Raw genomic sequence first — 10,548 nt, forward strand, 5'->3', positions numbered from 1 at the left:
AGGTGGCGTTTCGGTAGCCCGCCATTTTGGGGTGAAGTTTCCAACTGGAGTTACTGGACAACAGCACAGATAACAGTTTTTTGAGGTAGTTTTTTCTTGCATTAGTGAGTATTACCATTTTATGCAACTTTACACAATTACTACTATTATTAGTTAGTTACCAACTTCACTAGGCCTGAAATATATTTTGTACGTTTTAATCCCCTGGATTATGCTAAAAACATGATGATCTTATAGAACATGATGCATTGCTGTGTCCGTTATTCTATAATTGCCACTTTTGTACAGTGGCTGTGTTTTTGTTTACATAGTCTTGCTTTTTGAGAGAGAGAGAGAGAGAGAGAGAGAGAGAGAGAGAGAGAGAGAGAGAGAGAGAGAGAGAGAGAGAGAGAGAGAGAGAGAGAGTGTGTGTGTGTGTGTGTGTCTGTTCGTGTTTGTGTGAGAGAGAGAGAGAGAGAGAGAGAGAGAGAGAGAGAGAGAGAGAGAGAGAGAGAGAGAGAGAGAGAGAGAGAGAGAGAGAGAGAGAGAGAGAGAGAGAGAGAGAGAGAGAGAGAGTGTGTGTGTCTGTTTGTTTGTGAGAGGGTGTCGGTTCCTGTTTGTTTGTGTGTGAGTGAGAGAGTGTGTGTTTGTGTGTGAGAGAGTGTCTGTTTGTGTGAGAGAGTGTGCGAGTGAGTTTGTGTGTGAGAGAGAGTGTGTTTGTGTGTGAGAGGGTGTCTGTTTGTATCTGTTCCTGTTTGTTTGTGTGTGAGTGAGTGAGTTTGTGTGTGAGAGAGTGTCTGTTCGTGTTTGTTTGTGTGTGAGTGTGTGTGTCACAAATCATAATTCAACTTGAATGGTCTGTTTGTGTCTGTTCGTGTTTGTTTGTATGAGTGAGAGAGTGTCTGTGTTTGTGTGAGAGAGTGAGTTTGTGTGTGTGAGAGAGTGTGTTTGTGTGTGAGAGGGAGTATGTTTGTGTCTGTTCCGGTTTGTTTGTTTGTGTGTGAGTTTGTGTGTGAGAGAGTGTCTGTTCGTGTTTGTTTGTGTCAACTTATTTAAATATCTTACTTTACTGCAACTATCTGTTTCTGCTTCTTTATCATATTTATAGTGTGTGATTTATAAAATACCTTATATCCTACATCACATACATCATATATTGTGTCTGGTCACTGTATATCTTATATCAGAATATTATATTACTGTAAGCCTACTGTGAATATTAAAATACGCCGAACCATGTGTCCTGTATCATAGCTACATGAATGACATTTGCAGCAAAAAAAACCGCGCGAAAATCAGTTTGATATTCAGTGAGGTATAATTAATTTAATGCGCTGACAGCTCATTGCACCTGCCAAACAGATTACAGCGGGTGACCGGTCTAAGATGGGACACTGGCAGTAACTTAGCGGTTGATAGGGCGTCTATCAATAATGATGTCTATGCACTCACGTACCTCTTATAACAAAATTTGCAGCCATTCGTGAGACCTTCTTCTTCAACGCTGCATCCACCAACCCGTCAACCAAATATTGTCTAACGGCAGCGTAAAGGGCAAACTTCTCATTTCGCTCATTTCTTCCACTGAACTCCATTTTCTTTTGCTGTGAGTGAATGAAAGTTTCGCGGTACAAATATGCGCATGCGTGGAACAGATCGTGCAGTGTCGTAAATCAAAATCAGCATCGCAAAACAGAATTATAATTTGCGCATGTGCGTTTTCTACTGCGTCTACTACGCATGCGTAGAACGGATCGTGCAGGTGGAACGGATCGTGTACCGACACCGTCCTCTGCGAAGCTCAACGTGAGTTGTCATTGAGCTTCTTTTTTATTATTAATTCTACAGTACTCCTTATTTATAACTCGGCTAGAAACACTTTTATTTGTCACATCTAAACGGTATTTATATCGCCAATAGATGTAGTGTCTGACGAATAACAAAAAGCATGTGGCATTTAACTTAGCTTTCGAGCTAATTTATCAATGAATTAAGTTGCCGTACTGGTTGAAGTAAGTTAACGTTACGTTACAGTGTGTTGCATTTTGAGCTGGATGCTTCACGAAACAGCAGGAGCTACTAATCGTTTTAATCCAATTGTGTTCAGTCATTTTCTTATACAAAAGACCTTCAAGGACTATTTTATTGCCTAACCCTAACGTACATGCATGCATTGTTTATTGTCCACACATAAATACTACTGAGTTTAGACCCAAATTACTGATTACAGCTCATCATTTGAGCAAAGAATGTGCTCTCCATCTCTGTTTTCTCGTGTCCTGTTTCAGAATGGGCAGTGTTTTGGCTGCCAGCGCCCCCAGCCCGCCTGCACCAGGGCCAGGTGGAGCGGGTTTGGTGTCAATGCCCCCAGGTTTCACGATGCCGTCCGTCTCACCCGTCTCTGTCCCGGGGAGTTCTTCAGCTGGGCTCCAGGAGACCGAGCCTCCCCTTCCGAACCCCGGTGGCTTTGAAGAGTGTCATCGCAAATGCAAAGGTAAACATAATTAATTACTTCATAAAATAAATAAATAGATTATGTATAGTCCCTGGTAAACTAAGATTAATCAGGGAATCAACACTTTTAACTAAGCCATTTCAATTGTACCACGTTCATGTGTATAACATTGTTTTCAAACAACTGTACAAAAATATTAAAATTATATTGTGTGTGTGTGTGTGTGTGTGTGTGTGTGTGTGTGTGTGTGTGTGTGTGTGTGTGTGTGTACATATGGTGCAGGTCAAAAGTTTGGAAACATTACTATTTTTAATGTTTTTGAAAAAAGTCTCTTGCTCATCAAGCCTGCATTTATTTGATCAAAAATACAGAAAAGTTTACAGTTTAAAATGTTTTTTTTTTAATATAAATTATACTTTAAAATATAATTTATTTGTGTGATGCAAAACAGAATTTTCAGTCCAGTCTTCAGTGTCGATCTTTCAGAAATATTCTAATATGCTGATTTATTATCAATGTTTGAAACAGTTGTGCTGCTTAATATATTTTTTGTAACCTGTGATACTTTAAAAAAAAAAAGATTCTTTGATGAATAATACATTTTAAAAGAACTGCATTTATTTGAAATAGAAATATTTTCTAACAATATACACTACTGAGTATCAAATCAGCATATTAGAATGATTTCTGAAGGATCATGTGAAGACTGGAGTACTGATGGCTGATGAAATTCCAGCTTTGCATCACAGAAATAAATTATATTTTAAAGTGTATTAAAATAGAAAACCATTATTTTAAATTGTAACAATATGTCACAATATTACTTGTTTTTTTTTCAGTATTTTTGATCAAATAAATGCAGACTTGATTAGCATAAGAGACTTCTTTCAAAACGTTTATAAAAATATAAAAAGCATTTTAGAACAATTTCTGAAGGATCATGTGACTGAAGCCTGCAGTAATGATGCTGAAAATTCAGTTTTGCCATCATAGAAATAAATGAAATGTCAAAATATATTAAAATAGAAAACTGTATTTTTCATTTCACAATGTTGCTGTTTTTACTGTATTTTGTATTAATTAAATGCAGCCTTGGTGAGCATAAGAAACTTTTTTTTAAACGTTGGAAAAAATTACAGCCAGTAAATATAAACCGTTTCAACTGTATTTTATATCCTGCTTCCCCAGTTCAAAATCAATTCAAATTCAGGTATTCCATTTGAATTTGAAAAGGCCTTCTCATTTCAGTTGTACCTTTTGCTTTGAATTTAGGTTGATTACAAATTCATGGTAATGTCTGTTTGTCCCTCAGAGGTTTTTCCCATGCAGATGGAGGGTGTTAGATTAACAGTGAACAAGGGCTTGAGCAACCACTTCCAGGTTAGTCCAGTGTGTTCAACGTTTGTGTTGAACGTTTCTGGAGTCATGTTGTTGAAGAAAGTCTGTCGGTCCCTGGTTGTAGCCATCAACTCCTGTTTTAATTCCTAGGTGAACCACACAGTGTTGTTAAGCACTCAAGCAGATTCCAGTTACAGGTTTGGAGCTACCTACGTGGGGACCAAACAAATAGGACCAGCAGAGGTACATTTTGCATGCAGTATAAATAAATATACAAATGTACTTTTTGATTTGAAAAATTAATTTGTGCTGTTTACCCTAATATGTATAGTTTACTTTATTTTTATTTATTTTTTTGCCAGGCCTTTCCTGTCATTGTTGGTGACATGGACAACACAGGGAGCCTAAATGCACAGGTTATTCATCAGATCACAGACAGAGTGCGCTCTAAATTTGCCTTCCAGGTGTGTATTTGTGAAAAAAGAACCTTTCCCCTGGTTTCACAGACAAGGCTTCCAGACTAAACTGCGTGTTTGAGCTGTTAAAACTCAAAGTAACTTGCTCTGGCATATCTTAAAATATTGTCAGTGCCAATGTTTTCTCTCAAGATGCACACTAGTAAAGTTTTTTTTTCTTTTTCTAAGGAACATTTTATAAAAGCTAATTGAACTCAGGTCTAATCCTGGCTTAATCTAATCCCTGTCTGTGAAACCAGCTCCATATGTGTTTATTTTTGATTAATTATGATCAAATATGAAAGCATCGCTGGACGTACTGAAACACTTGTTGTCAATCAGACGCAGCAGCAGAAGTTTGTTAACTGGCAAGGAGATGCTGAATTAAAAGGGGAAGATTTCACTGCCGCTGTGACCTTTGGCAACCCAGATGTGTTGGTGGGGTCTGGTAATTGTCTTCTTTTTCATCCGTGTTTATTTTAGTTGCTGTATTTGTTTTTAGTCAAGTCATGTCCTTTCTTTAGTTAATGTATTTCCTTTCCGTTTTTTTTCTTACCTCTCATCCCTCGCATCTCTCTCAGGAATTGTTGTAGCTCATTATCTCCAGTCTGTCACTTCGTCGCTGGCATTAGGAGGAGAGTTGGTGTACCACCGCCGGCCAGGAGACGAGGGCACAGTCATGTCTCTGGCAGGCAGATATACAGGTAAACGCATATAAAGAAAGAGTAGTACTTAGGCATGCGAGTATCAAATGTTATATGTTAATGTGCCCCTATTAGGCTTTTTCAGATATTACATTTCATGTATTTATGTTGCTGTTTGGGAATGTAAAAGGTCTGCAAATTTTGAAAAAGATCAAAGTGGATGATAAACGCTTTTATTGTAGCCTGGCAAGCCAGACCTACATCTAGATGTTAGGTCTGGGAACTCACAATTGGCATATCAATCCGAAGGGCGGGATAAACGGTTGTGTTTCAATATCACTCGGCACGCAATAGGACAGCGCTACAACCAACCAGAGCAACGAACGGCTGTGGCTGAGTGAGTCCCATGCGTTTTTCCACCAGTGAACCAGCTAGTTGGTATATTAAACTTTTGCCGTATCCGGTTGTCAAAACTCATCTTCCTGTTTTAGGAATGACTTAAGTGACGTTCTCTTAACTCCAAGTCCTCCAGAGTCGCGGCCAAAGCTGATTCGAAAGACCGCTGTTCGCCAGCAGCATCTTCTTTGTTTTCAAGCAGAGGGAAATCACCTATGGAAATCACACGGAACCGTCACAACTCTGTCGTCATTATGCCCGCCCGCCGACTCTATACACGATGTGATTGGCCGGACCAGTTTTTGGTTTTTCTAGCTCAAAAGTCTATAGAGAGTTGGTAGACCACACTTTGCTGCAAAATAATTTTTGCTGCCGCTAGGGTGCGTCTAGATTTCTAGGCTACTTTTATTGTCTCCCTAAATAAAGAACTGATTCTGAACTGCCTGAAACAAGTCACAGTAATTCCAATCTTGTTTCCTGCATGAAGGTTTGTAAAAAAAAAAAAAAAAAGGCTTAATGCCAGCCTGTGGTCTCCATTGGCTGCTCGCGAAGAACATGTATTTTGACCCTCAAACTCTGGAGTTGTAGCTGAGGCCTGGATAATGGTAATGGCCGTTTCGCTTCTGACATGTTCTATTGACCAATCATAACAGACTAGGACAACTGACCAATAAGAGCAGAGTAGGCTCTCGGAAAGGAGGGGTTTAGAGAGGCTGAATCCTTCGTCAAACCATTTCAGACACTGAGAAAAGAGGTGATGCTGCAATGAGAAAATTAAAGTGCTTTTGACCTTGGATGTACAGTATGTAAACCTAGGAACAAAACTAGGGACCTTTAAATTGGCATAATAGGGGCACTTTAATAACAAGTTGAATTTTTTTCTTCTTCAAATAACAAAAAGACAGTACACAATAAAAATGTATCATGTAATCAGATTTTAGTTAGAAGTGTGACAGTACACAACTATATTGAAATTATAATAAAGATCTGATCATTTTCAGCCAATGTCTAGAAATCTTTTCTGGGCTGGCATGTTTTAACCCAGATTAAAATAGTAAAAATTTGGTTTAATAATGGCTTTTTGAAAACAGGCAGCAACTTTATCGCCACATTGACACTAGGAGGAGCTGGAGTTCACGGGTCATATTACCACAAAGCCAATGATCAGGTAAATGTTCTTCAGCAGAATGATTCGTGTCTTTATGCATTAATTTATGCTGTTTTATTGCTTTATAATGACCTTTGTTTTGTTGTTGTTGTTTTGTATTTTTTGTATCAGTTGCAGGTTGGCGTGGAGTTTGAAGCGAGCACCCGTATGCAGGACACTAGTGCATCATTTGGGTACCAACTGGACGTCCCCAAATCCAACCTGCTCTTTAAAGGTTGGTACACATACTTACAAATGCATGCAAGCATTCATCGAGATTTCATCATTTTGTAAAGTTATGATGTATTCAACAATTGCCTTTGTTGTAATATTTCAAAAGGCCATATCAGAAAGCCAAATCATTCTTTGAGCAGCATTCCAATCCAATCTTCCTATTTGAAAGATTTCTACACTAAAATAGTGTCATCATTAACTAGTCATTCCAAAGATTGTTGTCTAATATTTAAACTTAAATCCATCCCAAAATCCTCAAATGATTAAAAAAAAAATCTGCATGGAAATTCATGGTTAAAAAGTATGTGATAAACCCTGATTTACAGAATCTCTCACTCTATCTGTAGGTTCTTTAGATAGTAACTGGGTGGTTGGAGCTACGCTTGAAAAAAAGCTTCTGCCTCTGCCTCTGTCACTGGCCCTCTGTGCTTTCCTTAACCACAGAAAAAACCAGTTCCAGTGTGGGTTTGGCATCACCGTTGGTTAAACCTACCTTCTTTCTTGGTTAATTCTTCGGTTTACACACCAGTGCTGTTGCTGGTGAAACGGTAAAGGTTGGACCCACTTGCATATCCACACTTGTACAAAATCAGTCAGTAACTAAGAAGCAAAACAAATAAATATTTGTTGTTAGTTCCATGTATCAGACCAACCCCAGGGTTTTCATTTTGTTATTCTTGCAATGACAATTCCAATATCCCCCAAAAAAGTAACATCACCATCTGATGCATTAGAAGAACCAAGAAGAAATACAAATACACACATACATTTGTCAATCTTTTTATTGTTTGTCAGTTCAGTTCTTTTTATAAATTATTTCCTTGTTTGTTTTTCATTTCATTGTCAAAATCTTTTAAAAATTCGTTGCTGTACTCATGTAAGCACCTACATAAATAAAAAAAATGTGTGCATTGCTGGACAAACATGGATAAATTATTAAAACAAAACATATCTAACAAACTGAGATGTAGGTATAATATTTATGGATGTATTTTTGTGGGTGTGAAAAATACATTATTTAGAGGTAGTGTTTTTTTCTTATACATTTGTCTAAAACTCTGTTCAATGGTTGAGAAACATCCAACTAAGCCAATAAAGTTTTCACGTTATATTCTGTTAACTACCGGTAATCCCACATCATCTCCCACATTGTATGCAGTGCCTTTATAAATATGTATATTGAATATTACCTAATGACTTCTGCAAAGTGGTAAAATAGATTGTGTATGATTAAAAGGTTTAAGTGAAATACTGATTACTACTTAGATTACTTAATATTAGACATATTAATGGTTATAATATTGTGTCTGTAAAGGATATGACTTTACTAACATATCACAAACAGATTTTTATTTAGTTAAGTGAATACATGCAACAAAAGAATATAGAAAAAAAACCTTTTGTACCATTCTGTGTTATTGTATGTTCAGCAGATACCAGGTACTTTTAAATGCAGATAACTGTTGTGATGAAGAGGGCAATGTCCAGAAAGATCTTCTTTAAAACCTGACACATCAGTCATTATTACATCAACCTTATACGTTAATACGTGCAGACCAACATGCATAGACACAAATGTACCTCTGCACCTTAAAGATAACTTCACATGATTGCAAATGAATAATTGGGAGAGAGTACTATTAGTTTTTACTCTTTGTCCATATTCAGTGTTAATTTAGCAATTTATAATTTAGCAATATGTATAACAGACGTTTCCACCGTTCTATTCATTAATAAAAAATCAAATCTGATCTACATTTATAACACTATACCTTGGCAGTAATTGACAAAAAATGAATTAACACTGCTACGAGGGTGTTTCTAATACAACAGTTGATGGAGTGACGGCAAATTTCACATCTTTCTTTCTTCTGACTACTGTAATCAGTCTCTCGATATTTTTCCCGCTTTTTAAGTCGTGAAACGCTATGATGGATTTATTGGAGCAAGTGGGAATCCAAAAGTTTACTTAACCATGATGACTTCCACTTTTAAATACCCTGTCCCTGTTGATTTTAGCAACAGTGATATTAAATGCACAACCTATTTTCTGCATAGGAATGCAGACATAATTTTGCAAGTAGATCAATATGACTGAAGCTCAGCGCTAGGTTCTCAGTGTTCTCCTTGACCTGATTGATAAGTGCAGATGCAAACAGTCTTGGTGACTTGATGGCAGTTTTGTGTAATTGGATAAATGCCTAGACGAGTTACAATATTGCTTAAAGTAACCTTTTACCTCACTGATGTACCGCTGATTTGTTCTTTTTCAGACTGTGTGTCTTAAACCAATAAACACATCAGTTTAAAACGAAATCAAGATTGTGGAACAATGTTTACTTTGTTCTTTTACTCTAATATAGCAAGCAGAGATTGCTGAAATGCCAATTTGAATGTGCAAACTAAATGCTTAAAAAGGGCAGAGATGTACTCATCAACATTTCACATGTAATTTAAAATAATAATAATAATTTACAGACAACTGCAGATCCCTATTGTAAGCTTATTGTTTTCCCATTAATTATTCCCTTTACAGTTTTTCCTTATACATTACAAACAATTTTATAAGCCAAACATCTTAAACTATAACAAAAATGATTTAAAACAACACTGTAAAAAAATGTTGCTGCAATTAGTTATAACAACTTACAATTTTTTTAGATAACTTAAAGCTGCTGTCCGTAGCTTTTTTTGGGTTAAAAATTATCCAAAATACATATTTGATAAAATACATAACCAGCCAGTGTTCAAAACTATCTGCTTGCCTTAGCTCGATGCAAAACGGTAAGCTTGTAATAATGTTTTTAATTTTAGTGGTACTGGTGGATTTCCGCGGGAGATTCGAGCATGTCTTTGCGTCATTACGTCACATCTGTACACATAAAGAAGGAGTCTCGGCTAGTATATTGCGTGTGAGGATGCTGGAGGAGGAGATTTATAGCCTTTTCTCACAGCACTTGATATAATTAAACTTATCAATTTGATGGCGGATCCAGAAAGGTTCAAACGACGATCATCATCAGTGACAACTAGAGACTCACCCGCTGTAACATGCAAAAGACTTCGTTCGGACTTCGGAGTGGCTACAGAAAAAAAGAGACTGCAACCGGACCCATGAGAAAACAAGGATAATATCGGAAGGACATTACATGATGTAGTCACGCAATGCTTGCTGACGTTGTTAACATTAACAATTTGAGAACATAGTATAGCTACTTTGCACGGTTTTGCGTGAAATGATAACTTATAAGCAATTGTTAGATTTAATCAGCGCAATTTACTGCAATGTCAGAACCAGAACAAAAGTGAATGTTTCTTACTAGTTCAGATGACATTTCCCGGTGAAAATTCTTATGTTGGTCATACTTCCAAAAAGAATAATCTGTGATTCTGAATGACAATATCCACACCGGCGCGGTGACTGACAGCTGCACACTCTCCTCAAACACTGTGTTCATCCGCGCTGTGCTGTGTCGAGGGTGTTGAACTACAACCGACATAAAGTTGATAATTCCGCGAATGACTGCAATTGCAGATTTCGAACAGAGATGGCGACAAAGAGGAAAAATGCCGGACTGCAGCTTTAAATATCTAACTTAACTAAAATCAACTAAGCTTAATGACTTAAGTCAAGCACGAACACATACTTTTTAAGTTGAAACAACACATCATTTATTATTCTAATGTTGAATTTTAAGTTCACAGCAATCATTTTTTACAGTTAAGAAACACTCTTTAAATTATTTTTGCGTTCATTTGTTAAATGTGTGCTTCATTTTGAAAAATATATAACAGAAATCTTTATGCGCAGGAAAACCTTCTATAGCCAATAAATGTGGCTTGTGAGAATGTTACCATGAATTCTGAAACATAAAGTAGACAGCATTATGGTGAATATGT

At 36.9% G+C, this 10,548-nt stretch overlaps 1 protein-coding gene across 3 annotated transcripts in view; it reads left to right on the forward strand.

The window, feature by feature from the left end:
* Positions 1–7,771, forward strand: part of tomm40l (translocase of outer mitochondrial membrane 40 homolog, like) — a 74,728-nt gene extending 66,957 nt beyond the window's left edge. Inside the window, exons 1-11 of one of the 3 annotated variants that reach the window (XR_008808298.1) lie at positions 1,769–1,785; positions 2,268–2,473; positions 3,747–3,814; positions 3,923–4,015; positions 4,135–4,236; positions 4,570–4,675; positions 4,809–4,931; positions 6,359–6,435; positions 6,547–6,649; positions 6,996–7,636; positions 7,671–7,771. Coding sequence is in view for 2 of the 3 variants with exons in the window: in XM_056264206.1 (XP_056120181.1) it covers positions 2,269–2,473; positions 3,747–3,814; positions 3,923–4,015; positions 4,135–4,236; positions 4,570–4,675; positions 4,809–4,931; positions 6,359–6,435; positions 6,547–6,649; positions 6,996–7,135 (1,017 nt within the window). In the remaining variant the exon portion in view is untranslated. Of the gene's footprint in view, positions 1–1,765; positions 1,786–2,267; positions 2,474–3,746; positions 3,815–3,922; positions 4,016–4,134; positions 4,237–4,569; positions 4,676–4,808; positions 4,932–6,358; positions 6,436–6,546; positions 6,650–6,995 lie in introns of those variants that run through there. The other 2 variants (XM_056264207.1, XM_056264206.1) reach the window with 2 other exon arrangements.
* Positions 7,772–10,548: the final 2,777 nt, after the last annotated feature.

The sequence above is a fragment of the Rhinichthys klamathensis genome, unplaced genomic scaffold, assembly GCF_029890125.1.
Source record: "Rhinichthys klamathensis goyatoka isolate OS25496 unplaced genomic scaffold, OSU_Roscu_1.1 h1tg000217l_1, whole genome shotgun sequence".
Classification (NCBI taxonomy): Eukaryota; Metazoa; Chordata; class Actinopteri; order Cypriniformes; family Leuciscidae; genus Rhinichthys; species Rhinichthys klamathensis.